This window comes from Tupaia chinensis, unplaced genomic scaffold, assembly GCF_000334495.1.
Source record: "Tupaia chinensis unplaced genomic scaffold, TupChi_1.0 Scaffold138854_1, whole genome shotgun sequence".
Lineage (NCBI taxonomy): Eukaryota > Metazoa > Chordata > Mammalia > Scandentia > Tupaiidae > Tupaia > Tupaia belangeri.
This window is the reverse complement of record NW_006198747.1, coordinates 1,090,349-1,108,698: the sequence shown is the minus strand read 5'-3', so window position 1 is coordinate 1,108,698 and position 18,350 is coordinate 1,090,349. Positions and strand designations below refer to the sequence as shown.

Here is an 18,350-nt window from a genome sequence, read left to right as displayed (position 1 = left end):
ACAGTCCCTTCTCCATTCTCCTCTCCGGATCTTGGGTACGCATGCACACGCGCCCAGCATGAGTTTAAACCACCGTGTACAGGACTCAAACCATGGTCGACTACTTGGGAGTCCAGCAACATTGCCATTACGCCAACTGCTGGTCCCTGGGAAAGGATACTACTATGAGAAAAAAATGCCTAAAAAGTCTTCTTAGAGGGGGAGGGTAATAAAAAAAAAAATGCTGAGAACTACTGCCTTTGCTGGATTAAAGGAGCAAAGAAAAACTAATGAGGTTTTCATGATAATTTAAACAACTTTGTTTAATTTTTAGAAATGTCTTTCTGTATCTGTGTTACAGAAAATGTTTTTCAATCCTCTTTCTCCTAGGAAGTGCAAGAATAAGTAATGTGGAGTTTTATCACAGTGGTCAAGAGGGTTACAGGGATAGCACAGATCCAAGATATGCTGTAACATTTCTTAACCTTGGACAGGTTTGTGCTTTATTTTTAATTTCTGCAAATAGTAAAAATGTGCAAAACACTTTTATTTTTAAAACTTAACAAAATAGCCACATCTGAGAATAGCTAAAGTTATATTCTAGGAAAACTTTCTTAGATTATGTTTACCGTCACATGCTTAGGGTCATAGAAGCATTTGATTTAATTCATTTAAGCTTAAACCACTGAAAACAAATGCTGAAGGAACTGAAGATCTTTAATGGTGGTTCACATGTCTATTTTGGAATTATCAAAATCATTTTTGCCAAAATGTTTCTATTGAAATGATTAATACTTAAATTTTTGAGATGAAAAGTATTTTTATATATCTATGTGTCAAAAGTGGGGAAATAAATACTCTGAGGGAGCTGGTGATTAAGGAAAAATGGGAGAGAGCATATTTCTTAGTAGAAATAAAAATAACCTGTAGATTTAAAGTTGAAATCCCTAATCTATTCACTGACTTACAGACATTTGAGTTGCCACTTCTCCCTGAGGTATTATTATTATTGTAATTTAAAGAAAAGATGCATATTCATTGTATAGCCAACTATTAAAAATAATTTTAGCACCTAAGCATTTAATAAATGTTAAAAGAAACATAAATGCATAGAAAATCCCATGAGAATTTTTTTTAATCTGTACTTAAAGCAAGCACATTTTTTGCTTTACTTAATCATAAATTCAAGACATGGAAATTTCATGGGATTAAAAGACCTTTTGAGAACTCATCTGTTCTAAGGAAAGTAAATTGAGTATTGATTAAGTTCGTTTACTAAAAATCATCTACTTCAAATTTTTTTCTCTAATTTTATTTTTAAAATGATGACTGAATCCCAATGTTTTATAGATTCGAGAAAATGGCTCATCATACCTTCGAGGCTGTGCTTTTCACCATGGCTTCTCCCCAGCAGTTGGTGTGTTTGGGACAGATGGATTGGACATAGATAATAACATCATTTACTTTACAGTGGGGGAAGGTAATATAATCCTTTTTTGGCCTCAATAACATGTCCTTCTAAGGCAATCTCACTGTGAATTCTAGAGCCGTGTGTCCCATGGATATTTCTATAAGGAAGGAAATGGTTTATATCTGTGCTAATATAGTAATTTCTTGTATTATTATTATTGTTATTTATATATTCAATTTCTATAAATCATGTAGATTGTAAAGAGACTTTATCCAGCATGATTTACTCCTCAGTCCAGCCCAGTTGAGAATACTATATACTTCCTTATCAATAGATAATAAACCATATTTGTGTCCCACAAATGTCTTACCTCTCTACTTTTTTCCCTAAATTTCCTTTCCTATGCTCTTCCCCTCCCACATTTTCATTCCACTTTGTCTCTAGTGTGCATAACAATTTTTAATGCTCTTATGTCTTCCAGTCTTTTGGTCTCTACCTACAATACGGACAGTCGGTATATGTTAAGTGGAGATATACAATGTCTCTCTTTCATAGTCCTACTTGCTTCACTGAACAACATATCTTCCATATTTGTTCACTTTCTATCAAATTCCTAAGCCCTGTTTGGCTATTGAGCACCTGAATTTGGCTACTGTGACTGAGGAATTTAAAATTTTAATTTTAGTTGATGTAATTGTACTTAATTTACATTTAAATACCCAAATGAGGCTATGGCTATGAAATTGGACCATAAGATCCTCAAATTTGTAAGAATTACTAGTTTATGATATGTGGATTATCTAATCACTAATTATTTAAATTATTATGACTTTAAAAATATTCCTCACAGATCAGCCACAAAGATGATCACAAATAAAGATTATTATTTTATAAAACACTGTATATAATTTTCGGTATGTTTCATTTCTTTTATATCAGTATAAAGTATAATAGAAATATATCTAATATATATAAAAGTCATATGCGTGTTTGTTAAAATTGAATGTGAAACCTGTGAACATACATTCCAGGAGAAGAATGGAGGAGAAGGAACTGTGGCATGGCCACCCCTCTGGGAGATGACTTCTCACTTTCCTTCTCACCAACTCTTTCAGCAAGCACACTGCCCTATGGCAAAAATCTTAAAAAAAAAAAAAAAAAAAAGGTAGCATTCATTATCAAAAAGTTCAGAAGACTCACTCTAAAATCTAATAGGATAATTTATTAGAGTCAAACTAGAAAAATATTTTTGTGGAAAAATGAAAGCTATTACCCCTAGTGTTCATTACAAACAGACATACTATATTTATTTTGGGATATTTCCTTTCTTCTATTTTATTTTACAGGTATAAGAATATGGGGGGATGCCAACAGAGTCCGAGGAAATTTGATTGCACTTTCGGTTTGGCCAGGAACCTATCAGAACAGAAAAGATTTAAGTTCAACTCTCTGGCATGCAGCTATTGAGGTAGTGAGAACAAATGTATAATTATATAAAATTATAATTTAGATTAGATTATCAAAAAATAATGATGCACTTTTGCATAGAAAAACATTAAAAAATGTCATGACTTTTCTGATTACCTAATAACATCTGCGAAATGATGAATCTCAAAATGTTATTGAAAGCTGTTTCTACCTTAGAGAGAGATGATGAGCTAACTCAAGGAGTGAACTTTTAAAAAGATTTGTGAGCTCTGTAGCCATTGGTTTATTTTTTCAGTTGATGCCCATTGGTTTAAATACTTCTATTGTTTTTTCCTTCTCCATCACTATTTATCACTTTCAAGTTCCACAAAATTGACTGAGTGCCCTGCATGTTATTACTTAACTCTACATTTAGTTTTCTTCCGCCTATGAAAAATTAAAATATTAGCCTGTACAATCTCTAAAATCTCTTTCTCGTCTAAAATCATTATGATTCTATATGTGAGGTTATTTATACTTACCTGAAATTACTAATTGAATGCTTCTTATTTCCCATGAAATTTCTTCCTTTATACTAATGTCTGTTTAGATGTAGAGTGAGATTACAAGAGAGAAAACTGAACAGAGAAGGGGTTTGAAGAAGATAAATTTCTCTTGTTTTTACTTACCCCATGCCATAGAATGAAAAGTTATTAAACTATCTCTTGAAAAATGGGGGAAGTATTAAGTAGTAATTATTACATTAAGTTAAAGTCTGAAAGATGGAACTCAGTATAAATTTATTAGGTAAAAGTGTTCTTTCATTTGTTTATAGATATTAGAGTGTCATCACATGTTAGTTCAAACTCTTTAAATTATCGATAGCTTTTTATGGGACCAGCAGTTGGTGTAATGGCTGTGTTGCTGGATTCCCATGTAGTCAACCATGGTTCAAGTCCCAGACCTGGTGGCGTTAAACACACACTGGGAGAGTGTTTGTGCATGCCCAAAATCCCAAGGGGAGAATGGAGGAGAAGGGATTGGGACGTGGCAATGCCCCCTGGGGGTGATTTCTTGCTTTCTGTCTCTCTGTCTTTCTGGCAAGTGCTCTCACCCTATAGTAAAATACCTCTCCAAAACAAAACAAAACCAGAAAAACAGGAAAACAGTTATCAATACTTTTAAAAAGAAATAGCTACTTAATTTACACTTACACATTTCATTTGAATAATGTTTTTATAATAATCTTTTAAAATGTAGCTATTTAGTACATTCTCTGAATGATCAAAACATTTGACTGTTTTACCATCTCCTTAGGTAAGAACTAAACCCATTCTCTATCTTTTTATTATCTACCACTTTGATGTGGCTCATAAAATAAAATTGTTTCATAGTTACCTGTTACTGTGCTGAGCTATATTTTGATTATAGCAGACTTTATGTAAAATAGTAACTTTTCCCCCTGAATGTTACATTCACTGTAATTGCCTTGTCTTTTTTCCTTAACAAATTAATTAAATTAGTAACAAAATATAACCTGAAAAATATAATAAAATTCTATAACCTTTCTATAATACTGGACTTTGGCCATAGTTTATAAATTTTAAACCACATCTAGCAAATTTTGTGACTGAAGTAAAAACAATCTCTTTATTGCAGTTTTCTAATAAAGTCTAGGGTGTAGTATCTAGTAATGGTTTTATACCCAGAACCTAATGTAATTTCGATACTTCATTTGTAATATAAATTTGGGGTGAATAACTAATTGAATGTCTCCTCTTAAAAGCACAGTCATAATTAAAGGTTTTTGCAAGTAACATTGTATACTCTCAATGTACAATTGTATAACAGTTTGACCCAAATTATGTTCCTTCTGATTGTCCTAGGTAAACAGGGGGACCAATACAGTCTTACAAAATAACGTAGTTGCTGGATTTGGAAGGGCAGGATACCGCATTGATGGTGAACCTTGCTCAAGTAAGTCTTTTCCCATGGAATGATTACACCTAGAGAATCACCAGTTAGAAACTTCTTGTAAACAAAAAATTTTGTTTATGGGTTTAATATGTGCTATCTCTTCTTTCTGGACACTGAAGTAACATGATAAATTATTCCAAGAAAACATTGGTTCTAAAGAAAAATGGATAGCCTTTTAAGAAAAACTTTGTTTTTCCAAGTTTGTGTTCTAAAAATTCCAGCTGCAATTTCAGTTATTCATTTGATTTGTATTGGAACAGTGAGTAGCTTGTCTCACTACCATTTACATAAAAACGGCACTTCTAAGCATAGAGAGAGACAATCATAGGAATATGCCACTATTTTATACTTACGCTGTAATAGAATAATTACTCACTGTTCATACGTTAAAAGCTGCACACATGAAACTCTCAGAAGGCACGAACAGACAGTCCTCAGAAACAATTCTCTCTATTAGATTAGTAAAAATCATGGACAAACTTACATCTCTTCAGGCAAGACAGTAGGGAAACAGGAACATTTACACATCGGTGGTTGAATGACCAAGTGACATAATCTGTACAAACATAATCTAGCAATATCTACCAAAATTATAGGTACATTTACTTTTGCCTCAGCATTTCCACATCAAATACAATTGCTTTCACACACTTAAACATGATTTATAAACAAGGTTATTTTTCACAGAATATTTCTTCAACGAACAGCTGAAAGTCCCCCTTCCCGGTGAAAGAACACTAGTTGTATAAAGCATTGGAACACTAGGCCTCTCTGTAAAAGAAAGAAGGGAGAGAACTCTATGTGAAATATCCAGGAAATTCTGAAATGATAAGTTGAAGGTGCAGAATAGTATATATAGAACACTGTTTTCTTTATAACACATATATAATATGTTTTGTGAAAGAGGGAAGAAAATAAAAATGTGTATGGCATTTTACGTAAACAGATTTGTGTTTATATAAAAAAACCACTTAAGTCTAAAATCAACAGTACAGAAGGTGAATAGGAACAAGGCTGCTGGGAACTTATTGTGAAATGTATATTATGATTGTATATTATTATTGTATGTAACAACCTGTTGACTCTCAACCATATAAACAAACTATTACCAGATAAAATAGTAAAATAAACAATAAAGCTGCTGACTTTATCCCTGGGGAAGCTTAAAAGAATGTTAAAAAAAAATGGGACTTTTTCTGAAAAAAAAAAATGGTCTCTTCTTGAGTTAATTAACTCAACTTTTTTTTAAATTGCAGAGTATTTATTAAAGACTATAGTACTTACTAGGTGTAATTTATATGCCATAAAATTCATCCATTTTAATGTTAGTCAATAAGTTTTCTTATTTCTAAGATTTTTTTTTGATGGCTTGACAGTACTTTTTTCCCTGTCAATTCAAAAATGTGGACTTAAGCTTATTTTATTCTTCTGCAAAATACATTGTAAAGGAATAAAAGTAGCTTTGTCAAAAGATTTAACAGGTTCCTTGATATAGTCTCTTATTAAATATTTTCATTCCCAACAGCTTAGCATGGCTTTCCTTGGGACTTAATTTTTCTTTAAAGAGAGAGAAATTTTTGGTATAGGGCATGTGCACTTGCCCATGAAACAGAGAGAGGCAAAGAGACAGGAAGTGAGACATCACCCCCCCGAGGGGATAATCATGCTGCAATCCCTTCCCCTCCATTCTCCTTCTGGATTTGGGGTACACATGCACACATGCCTAGCATGAGTTTCAAGCCACCAGGTCTAGGACTCAAACCATGATCGGCCATGTTACATTCAGTGACATAACCACCTGCTGGTTCCAGGACTTAAAATCTTAAAATCTATTATTTCTCTTCAAATTCTGTGAAATTGTCCTAATAGCATTTTGAAATCAAAATATGATTTTCATTATATTTAATGTTCAATATGAACATTTACTAGTATATGTACTAGCATGTAAAGTACATTTTTCACTGATTATGTCAATATTCCTAAATACTTGTCAGTGTTTATAAGGAGGGATTTTGTTTTTGTTTTTGTTTTTGGAGAAGTTTTTGTGATAGGGCACGTGTGCTCACCAGAAAGACAGAGACAAAGAGACAGAAAGCGAGAAATCACCCCCCTGCCCCCCACGGGGTTGGCCATGTTGCAATCCCTTCTCCTCCATTCTGTCCTCGGGATCTTGGGCATGCATGCACACACGCCTGGCCTGAGTTTAAGTCACCAGGTCCAGGACTCGAACCACAGTCAACTACATGAGAGTCCAGCGACATAGCCATTATGCCAACTGCTCGTCCCTATAAGGAGGTTTTGGATTTACAGTAACTAAAATATGAAACATTGGGACTAGACAGTGGAACAAAAGTAAGATGCAACACTCTGTGGGGAAAACCCACAAGAGAAGGTTATAGATTTGCATCCTGAGGTCTCCCTGGGAGTGCTCATGATCCAGAGCCAGCTAAGGGTGGATTGCAGCATTGGGACCCAGATAGGAGTACTGTCTTCTTTATCTCTGTATCTCTAACTCTCCTCCTCATAGAATAAATAAACTTTTTAAAAAATGGAACACTCAGAGAATTAATTTAACCAATCCTTCCCTTAGATCAGAACTTGGAAGGGTACAGAGAAATACTGGATCATTGTGAAAGTGATACATGAATATAGAGTTACATTGTGCGGGTTCAAGTGAGAAAATGTAGGCCTCTTCTTAGGAAGGAATAAAATAAAAACCAGTCTAATCATAATAAAATGTAAAAACTAAAGGGCTTGTAAGAACAAAATCAATAGAGGATAGGCGGAAACCAGGTAACAAGGAACTGGATGAGGAAGTTAGTACTAAGGACAATTTAGGAGGTGGTGCTGCTCTTCCTCGGCCATCCTCCAACTGGTGCCAGATTGGGGAGGGTGTTATTGAACTGATTTGGATATAAGTAAAACTCATTAAAATCCACTTTAGTTCTGCTCGATGTTAATGAGCATAATTTTTATTTATGGAGGATACTTGTAGGTATGTCAAGTGATTACTTCATTTGGAAACAATTTTGAATAGGCATTAAAACTTTTCTGGGGACCAGCAGGTGGCATGGTGGTTAAGGCGCTGGACATTCCCACATGGCTAACCACAGTTCAAGTCCCAGACCTGGTGGCTGACTTTCTCACTTTCCCTCTCTCTCTCTGTGTGTGTCTCTCTCTGGTCAAATTAAAATAAAATGAATGAATAAATAAAATAAATATTAAAAAAAAAACTTTTCATGTACCAGGAAGCTGAAGTTCTAAAGGATCAAATAGCTTTTCCAAGGTCATGCACACATCAATTCAAAAAATGTTTAAGAAGCACTTGTCAGGGCCAACAAGTGGCATAGTATTTATGTCACTGGACTCCCAACTGGCCAACTGCAGTTCTAGTCCCAGACCCTGTGTGTGGAAAATCATGCTGACTGTGTGTGCATGCATGTTCAAGATGCAAGGAGGATGGAAGTGATGGTGTGACCATCCCCCTTGGAGGACTTCTTACTTTCACTCTCACTGTCTCTCTCTCTCTCTCATGAACACATATGCCCTACGGCAAAAAACCTTAAAAATAATAAAGAGAACTTGTCTCTGCATTACCTTCCAGGCTCCTAGATTATGGTGGTGAATGAACTAGACACAATCTATTCTCTTGAAGCTTACATTCTAACAAAGGGAGGAGATTAATAAATCACAAATAAATAATAATATATCAAGTGAAAAAAAATTCATTGCAATGTAAAGTAACTGAATTGCTATTTTGAATAAGGAAATAAAGGAAGGCATTTGAATTAAGTAACACTTGAAAAGTTCAGAAGAGACTGCAACAAAAAGTTGTGTAGGTGATGCATTTTACAGATAGAAAGTGGTGTCATTGTGTTTCAAGTTCAGGCTTGTTTGAATCTAAACCTTGTGCTTTTCCTAATAAAAAAATCATAATTAATTTAATCAGCTATGATAATTTAAGTTAGTACTAACTCCTAATCAAACTTTAGCAAATGTATAGGTATACAATTATTCTGTGTAACAATGAAAAGACTAATTAGGTAAGAATAAATTCTAAATAGAGTAAAGCATAAATGACAGTTATTAAAATGTTTGATTATCACATTAAAACATATGATCCATACATACACACACATATATATGTATATAAAGCTCATTATATATATTTGTATGAAGAATTTTGTTACCTTTAACTGATATTGCTTGTGAAACTAAATGACATGACTTGTAATGTTCTTGGGTTCTGTATTTCCTTTCAAGCTCAATCTAATCCCATGGAAAAGTGGTTTGACAATGAAGCCCATGGAGGTTTATATGGTATCTACATGAACCAAGATGGCCTTCCTGGGTGTTCTCTTATACAGGGATTTACCATCTGGACATGCTGGGATTATGGGATTTATTTCCAGGTAAATATGATCAGCAACAGTGCTACCACTGTTTATTTTCTTTTATGATTTTTTCTAGTACTATGTAACCTACAAATTGTATTACAGACCACAGAGAGTGTACATATCTATAATGTGACCCTGGTTAACAATGGAATGGCCATTTTTTCCATCATTTACTTGCCAGCTGCTGTATCTCATAAAATTTCCAGTAAAAAAGTGCAAGTTAAGGTAAGAAATGAATATAACCACACTATAGAGAGCGCCTCTGAGAAGAGTAAAATGACAGGAAGATTTATACACATGATTTCTTTGATTTTTGTCCTAGCTAGTGTACACCACCCTCCCATTGCCTTCACAGCCCTCTGCCAGGAAACTCTTCCCCCTTACTTCTGCCTTTCTTCACCTCTTCTTGCCTGTCACCTGCTATTCTTGCAACATTGGTTAAATTTCACTCTCTTTACGAAGCCTTTCCTGAACCTGCTCGGGTGGTGATGACACTCTCTCCACTTTTCATTTCTACTGTTCCCTGGATCTATTTCTATCATGGAAGCATAACATGTCATTTTGTATGATTGTTTACGTGCCTGTCTTCCCCCTTTGCACTTTGTGTAGCAATCACACTTTTTTCATCTTTCCTGAATAACTGATGCACTTCTTGGGCCAGCTGTGATGGTGCAGTGGTAATACAGCACTCCTTCATGTCGGACCCACATGGGAAAGTCCCGCGTTCACACCCTGGAGTCTCCTATGGACACCTGCTGCAAGCATGCTTGTACTAAGGGTGGTGGAGGCAGAAGGTAGATAGTGATCTGAGGATCCTGTTGGAGGTGCATTGCTCCCTCTCTCTGTCTCTCTCCTCTCTCTCATAGAAGAACTAAGTAACCTTAAATAATTGAATGGCCCCTTTTTAAATTTATAGCTTGTCTTCTGTTATAGTACAATTCAGTATTATTTTTTATTATTTTTTTTCTTTTAGGAAAAGCTGCCATTAATTCTGTATTTTTTTTATTGGAAAAAATAGGACTCATTGATTGTTGGAAGTAGCCCTGAATTTAATTGCTCTGACATCCTAACTAATGATGATCCCAATATTGAACTCACTGCTGCCCATCGGAGTCCCAGACCTCCATCAGGTGAAAGATTGGCAGCTTGAATGTTGGTGTTCATATGAACACCTGTTATTCAATCCATTAACTGTTTTTCTTTTCATTAAAGGTGGGAGAAGTGGGATTTGCTGGCCTACCTTTGCTTCTGCACATAACATGGCACCCCGGAAACCCCATGCGGGGATCATGAGTTATAATGCTATCAATGGCCTTTTGGACATCTCAGGCAAGTTTAAGCAGAATCTTTCACAAATTCACACAATTAAGTTCTATAAATATTGCTTCATCAGGAAAGTCATGACTCACTTTTGCATAGAAAAACAAAAAATATAAAATTACCCCTTGGGGGTGATTTCTCACTTTCTATCTCTCTGTCTGTCTCTGTCTTTCTGGTGAGCACACGTGCCCTATAGCAAAAACCTCTCCAAAAAAAAAAAAGATTTTGATAAATTTTTACAGGAATCTGTTCAATATGACAAGCAAAGAAATCAGACATCAGAGAGTCCATTTCAAGAATGATGTCCTGGAAAAATTCTATGTATTGAATAATTACTTTTAATTTTCTTTCTATAACAATAGTCACTGGTGTAGATCTAATATTAATTCATTTATATAATTTGTAAATTCCCTTTCATGTTAGTAGGTGTATAGATGATTATGCCCTTTTACGACTGAAAAACCTTAAGCTCATAGAACTCAGGTGTCTTGTCAAAGTCCCACAGTTTCTGGCAGAGCTAGTGCTAACGTCAAGATGTGATTCAAGATCCACAGTTCTTTAATGGAACCAGCCTGCCTCCTTAGAAATATAAAACAATGATATGTTAGTCAGTGTAGAGAACACATCTATTATTTTCATTGCTTTCTATCAAGTACACCATGCCACTCTCTGTTTGTTTGGCAAGTCTCCTTTCTATGATAATTTCACTCAGTGTCTCTGAAGAAAGTAGTTTGATAAATTAGACATCTAAGTATAGACATACAAGAGTCTTCAAAAAGCTTATTGGAAATGCATATTATGAAAAAAGTATGCATGGATTTTAAATTTTTTGCACCAAAATAAACTCATGCTTTAATTCCATTTCCCATTACCTTTTTGAGGTCCCCTCATGTTATTCCTCATAGTTTTAAGTTTAGAAATACATAATAATGAACCAGAATTCTTCCATGTTATTTATAACGATGACACTCCTGGAGAATATTATATAATATGCTATATAAATGTTACTTGAACATATATTACTTTAAATTTGTCAAACGTTCTGGAATATTATAAATGTCTTATAGTAATGAAAATGTCCTTATGAAATAGAGCCTTGCAAGTGAAATTTGTTCAAGAACTGAAACAACTGCTCTTCTTTCATAGACTATAATCTTAAAAGATAATATATGAAAGATCGTTGACTTAGGTTGGATTTCCTAGAAGCAGTTGCACCAATATGGATTTTTTTTGAGAGTTTTATTTTTTATTTTTTATTTATTTATTTTTTTTGCTATAGGGTGCATGCGCTCACCAGACAGACAGAGAGAGACAGAGAGACAGAAAGCGAGAAATCACCCCCCGGGGGGATGGCCCTGCCGCAATCCCTTCTCCTCCATTCTCCTCTCGGGATCTTGGGCATGCACGCACACACGCCCGGCGTGAGTTTTAAGCCACCGGGTCTGGGACGCAAACCGTGATCAACTACATGGGAGTCCAGCAACATAGCCATTATGCTAACTGCTGGTCCCTAGATACAGATTTTTGTGGAAGTGGCTCTTCGAAGGAATGCTCTCAGGAAAAGGGGATGAATGATGGTCAGGACAAAAGTTGCTAAATAAGAATGTGATTTGAGCTGGAGTAGAACTTTGCTGGATCCCATCAGGGAACTCTTGATGTAAGTTACCACTGAGTTGCTCTCACATGTCAGGGGAGGCAGCCATTACCACCCCATGTTAGTTTTTGGCTACTGCTCCCCCTGTGAGGAGGGTCTTAATTTCCTGGGTGATGTGACTCCAGTTTGTCTGAAGGCTAATTCTCTGAAAAAGAGTTCTCAATTGTTAGCAGCTAGTGCACACGGAAATGGGAGGTAGGTGTGCCAGCCTGTAACCACTGCACTTCTGGGACCACTTAGATCTATTTGCATTTTTTATTAAGTTATATTAAGTTTAATTCCCCAGAATATGATTTCTTCTGGACCCTGCATGGTCACAATTTCTAGGAAACATTATAAGAAGGCTGATAGTCGAAGTACCACAGCTGGTCCCTTAGACCATATATGATATTCTTCTTCTCTCTTCATTACCCTTTCTAAATTTCCTCCTCCTTGGCCAACACTTCTGCTAGTCAAGATGGTTTGCCTGGTAGAATGGTCCAGAGCCTTATACCAGTAATAAATAGGCCTCTGGTTCCTGTGTGCTGTGAAGCCATGATTTCTGTGCCTTCCTGTTTACAGTTGACATGGGGCTTATGTCCCGGGAGATCGTGTAAGTGCTCCCTGCCTTCACTGAACACTAGCAGTCCTACCTCTGTGTGGTGATCAGGGTCAGTTACTTCTTCTAGATGGAAAACGCCTCCTTTATCTGACAAGGAGCTCAAAGTGACCAAGATATAGCATCACTTTACGTTTCTCCTGTCTTACCATGTGTCCTGGTGGAGACACTCACCTCTGGGAACAATGACCTTCAGACTCATAGATTATAAAAGTAGAGGTTTCGGGGGCCAGCAGATGGCATAGCAGTTATGTCTCTGGACTCGTACATGGCCAACCACAGTTCAAGTCCCAGACCCAGTAACTTGAAACTAATGCCAGATGTGTGTGTGTGCTTGTCCAAGATCCCAGGAGGAGAATAGAGAAGGGATTGCACAGTGGCCATCCCCCCTAGGGAGTAATTTCTCACGTTCCCTCTCAATCTCTGTCTCTTTCTCTCTTTCTCTGGCCAGCACATGTACCCTAAGGCAAAAGCTCATTACAAAAAAAAAAAAAAAAAAGCGTAGGATTGGAAGGAGATGTTTCCCAAGTAGGCTTCCAGAGATGATGGCAAACAAGATTGGTCCTAGCCCTAGCCCTGGGTCTCAGCACCCATGTATTCCATATTAGAGGTAGTGAGTCCCACACAAGGGCTGTTGCTAATACATTTTTGCAAGCTGTCATCTCCAAAGTTGTTACCTACACTGTGCCTTCAAGAGATTCAAGAGACTATTCTACCAGTACAGTCATTTCCAAAAGCTATAGGATGTGATTGAAGCAACCGATCCATTGTGAGCCTATAGTCATGTGCCCACCACTATACTCCTTTTTCTTTTTTTTCCCAAAGTGAATTCTTTAGTCCAGGGTCATGTTATGTGAGATTCCATGTGACTTGTTTACTTTGTGAGTCCTAGGTTGGAGTTGCAGACTGAATCCCCAAAAGCAAGAAAGAAAAACTCCAGCTAGGAATGCATTTTCAAACTTGTCAACATGAATTATTACCTTTTCCAGGGGAGAATATCTGTTATAATCAGGTTTAATTAAATTAGTCATTTGATTTCCTGAGGTACAGTAGTGTAGTAAAGATTTGGCTTTGGTTTCTGTGCCTGGCAACCTGGGTGAGACATTAAATAGTGGAAGTAGCTTAGTTAACCTTGGAAAGAAGGAGTCCATGCTGCTGGGGCCATGAATAGCCTCCATCTCTACCACCAAGGCCACTCGGTTCATAAGCCTGTTACAGAAGGGTTAGGATGGCTGAGAACAGAGAACAGCTCACGTCTGTCTGACAAATCCTGCTTATTGAGTTTTTCAGGGATTCTTCTGAATTGAAAGCACTTTGGGAGGCATTAACATGCCCATCGTACCCACTTCCACAGATTCATCCACATGCTTTTCCCTCAACATCCAACCTAGTTTCCTCCAGACCCCAGATCTAAACAGGGTACAAACAGCATCTCCTACCATGGTATTTTATTAATATCCAGCTAAGCCACTCACCATTGCCTGTAAGCTGGTGTTTATTCTTCTTCAGACCAATTTTCTCTTCATACAAAGTAAATGACCCTGTGCACTATCACTTACTGTGGACCATTGTTGTTTTTAAACTTCCAAAGCCATCCCAGCAACAGCACTGGTGAACTGGTTTATAATTCCATGGGGACAGGATCAGTGAAGGATGAGATTTGCTTTGTACAGCATCTGCTTCTTTTGAAGTTTCTACATGATTTTAGTCAAGTAGGCAGAGAATTGTCCTCTAAGAAGAGGGAGGCAGGCCATTCATACACATCCAAAATTTTCAGTGAATTCAGAGACTTCAAGTTGCAAGTGCATTTTTCCATATACCCCTATCCTGGTTGAGCATCCCACCATCTTTCTATAAGAGCCCTTACATTAATCTATGAGACTTACTAGAGCGGAAAACACAACTTCTAGGTTGTGAAGTTCTGTCATTCTTACCATTAGGTTCTGAGCTTTGCTTTTGAATTTGTGATTGATCCCCATAGTTTTCATTTCTTTCTTCCAAGTATCATTTATGGTCAGTAAAAACCATAGTTTTCCTTCTTTCTAAAACTACTAGGAGGTCATTGAGAAAAACATGACATATTTTCTGTTTTTCTATGCAAAAATGTGTCATAACTTTCCCAATGACCCAGTATTTCCCTTGTACCGTTCAAATACCAGAATTACTGTACATTTCAGAATATATTTTTCTCCCAAAGGACTAAACCTACAATCATTCACAACTAGCTAGTAAGTCATCAGAGTTCATTACCTCATCACTGCAGTGTTCATCTCAAGAGTACTTCCCACACCAACGGTTTAAGTCAGAGTCCCTGGAAACAGAACTAGAAATGTAATTCTTATGCAAGTGGTTTATTGAAGAAAGGAAGTAAAGGAACTAGGATAGAATAGGGGGAAAAGCTATGGCCTCTAGTGGAATTCGGCTTGTGCCTGATACTGTAGAGAGTTATGGAGCATAAATGTCATCTCCTAGTTCTCTCATCTTAAGGCAATGAGACCTCCCCTATGTCCTGTCAGTGAGACAATGACTACCCCTGTGGTAATGGACATGGTGGAGTCCATAATCTCTCAGGTGAAAAAGCTCTCAAATGGTCAAGGGCAATTCTTTAAAGAAAATACCAGGTGTAAGTGGTTAGCAGCCAACACTTAGAGGAGTGAAGGATTGTTTGCACTTACCCTGTAAAGAAGATCTAGACAGTACAAACAGTATCTGCTACTGTGGTATTTTATTAATACTTGTCTATAGTTTCGTATTAATTTATATAATCTCTTGAGAGAAACATAATTGAGAAGGGTTGAAAATAACACATAACTAATTTAATAATTTTGGAGGTCACTTTTTGCTTTCCTTAATTTTGAGTTACTGGATTTTAAGTATAATAGAGATTAAGTTTTTAAATCCAATCAGTTTATCACTTGGTCAGATACTGTATGCAGACAGCAAGTTAAACATAGTATTTCAGTTAGCCTTTGGATCATAACGAACAACTCCATGATTCTGTGGACTGGCAATTTGCACTTTGTTCAGCCAGGTAGTTTGTATGCTGGTCTCACTTGAGCTTATTTCTTAGGCTGCCAAAAGTTTACATGATGGTTATGGGCTGATTTGTCTAGGAAGAAGTTTCAGGTCTGGTGGTTGGTGCTTGCTGACTGTTGGTGTTGCCCATTGGCTGGGGTGGTGGGAGAAATTGGGCCACCAATATCCCAGGCTTACTCACATATTGGAAATCTCAGAATTCCCAGGGGCACTAAGAAAAAGCAAGCCCTAATATACAGGCACTCTTCAAATCTCTGTTTATGCCATTTTTGCTGTTGTCCCTTGAGGCCAACCCGAATCGCATGGCCAAGCTCAGGGAAAATGCCAGAGAATTACTCAGTGGTGTGGATCTTACAACAGACAGTAATGGATGTATTTACTATATCAGCAAGAGCTCCATGTTCCACATTGTGGCAAAGGATGTGTTTGGTGGAATGTCCATGAAGTGATTCTTATTTTTTCACTTTCTCTATAGAAAATAACTATTTTTTGTATCATTTGTCTTCTAGGCTCAACATTTGTTGGATTTAAGAATGTTTGTTTAGGAGAAACTAATGTGATATTCATTACTAACCCTTTAAATGAGGATTTACAGCATCCAATCCATGTGAAGAATGTACAACTGGTTGATACTACTGAAAAATCAAAAATATTTATTCATAGGCCTGATATAAGGTAAAGTATATTAAAACTCAGTTTTTTTTTTTCTTTCCTATCTTTATATTGAGTTGTTGGAAAAGTTATGATGAACTTTGTATAGAAAAACAGGAAAATATGTCATGACTTTTCCAACAAACCAATAGCTTTCTATTCTCTCTTCTCACTGCTAAAGATCTGTGGAAATTGCTATATATAAATTACTGCCAGTTTCTTTAAATCCTTTAATCAGTGTAACAAAAATTAAGACTATGTAATAATGTAAATCTAAGGGTTCTCAGTTCAGTTTTAAAAACTGGGCTTTGGGACCAGTGGATGGCACAATGGTTACATTGTTGGACTCTCAAGTAATTGACCACAGTTCGAGTCCTGGACCCAGCAGCTTGAAACTCACTCCTGGTGCATGTGCCTATGTGCCCAGAATTCTGAGAGAGGAGAATGGAGGAGAAGGGATTCTGGCATGACTATCTCCCCTGGGGGGGAGGTGGTAATTTCTTGCTTTCTATCTCTCCAGCAAGTGCACACACCCTATCGCAAATCTCTCTCTCAAAAACAAACAAACAAAAACAAAAACAGAAAACAAAAACTGGGCTTTTCTATATACATTTTTCCCACTGTGTGTGTGTGTGTGTGTGTGTGTGTGTGTGTGTGCGCACGCATGTGTGTGTATTTATTATTAATAATAGTTTTTTTTTGTGTGTGTGTGTGTGTGTGTGTGTGTGTGTGCACGCGCGCATGTGTATTTATTATTAATAACATCATTACTAAATATAAAAGGTAGATATGGGGTCTGAAGAGTGTGTTCTACATTAATATCTCTCCATTAATAGTGAATAAAAGATTAGAGACATCTTTATCATTACTACTTTTTTTTACCTTTATTTTCCTGTTGCTTGCCAAATATCCTATCTCAAATACTCTAAAATGTGCTGGGAAATGATGTGTTAACCATTGCAATCACTGTGACTATAAATATGCAGAAACTTAGAACAGTGATTTTTCTGATCATAGAGTCAGTTGGTGACAGGATATATCCAGAAGTTGGTTGTTTAGATTCTCTGAGTTGTAGAAAAATATAGGCAATAACTATTACTTTTGAGAAAAGGTACAGACCAGGAATTTGGGTATAAGATAACACTGGAGAAAAGGAATTTTTATTAGTGATCTTTGACCATTTTTAGTTTTGGGGAGAAGAAAAATGACATGCATATCTCACTCTGTTATTAAATTGGCATCTCTTGAGAGAACTGCAGTATTTCATAAATGTAATAGTTTGATTTCATCTGATTGTGTTTGGATGACAGCCCCACTCTTACTCATTTAATATTTGTTGAACTGCAGTGTTTTTGACTCGATAAAGGCCTTCATCATTAGAAAGTTATTAGCTCCTGTTTAATTCTCATTGAATCTTTCACATTTAATATATAATTTATTATCTAGGTTATGAATAAAGTATTGCATTTTCAATGACATTTCTTTGAGTTCTGTGCTTTTAGTTGGTACTGTTGGTGTTCTCCCGATCTTCACTAGGCAAGGCACCTCACCCAAGCACGCTAAGTGCTGGCTGATAACCACCCTGGTTGTTCCTTTTTCAGGACTTTGCTCTTAGCCAAATAGAAATAGCCGAAAGAAGCCAAAGCTCTCCCTACTACCATCATTCTTACAATCCATCAAAATGACTGATTCAGGAGTACCTGGCCAGCCTCCCTGTCTTAAGGCAGCAACAATTCTGTACTGCAATTCACAATGCAAAAGTTTCTATGGGATCATGTCCCTGTCCAAGGGCGAAAAGATAGGGCACCCTGAGAGTAAGGGCTCTGAATTGAGAGAGGACACACAAATAAAAGTGGGGGTCAGACAGACCCAACGTCTCTGCTAGAGACCACGGTGGGCCTGAGCTGTTCTGTGCTTATT

General features: G+C 36.6%; 1 protein-coding gene across 1 annotated transcript in view; it reads left to right on the top strand.

Annotated features, from left to right (window-relative positions):
- LOC102478698 (fibrocystin-L) overlaps window positions 1-18,350 on the top strand; it is a gene marked incomplete at its 5' end in the record, with an annotated part of 91,619 nt that overhangs the window by 46,499 nt on the left and 26,770 nt on the right. Inside the window, 6 exons of the mRNA XM_006161701.1 lie at window positions 4,684-4,774; window positions 9,038-9,186; window positions 9,274-9,396; window positions 10,190-10,301; window positions 10,384-10,500; window positions 16,289-16,454. Coding sequence (XP_006161763.1) covers window positions 4,684-4,774; window positions 9,038-9,186; window positions 9,274-9,396; window positions 10,190-10,301; window positions 10,384-10,500; window positions 16,289-16,454 — 758 coding nt within the window. The remainder of the gene's footprint in view (window positions 1-4,683; window positions 4,775-9,037; window positions 9,187-9,273; window positions 9,397-10,189; window positions 10,302-10,383; window positions 10,501-16,288; window positions 16,455-18,350) is intronic.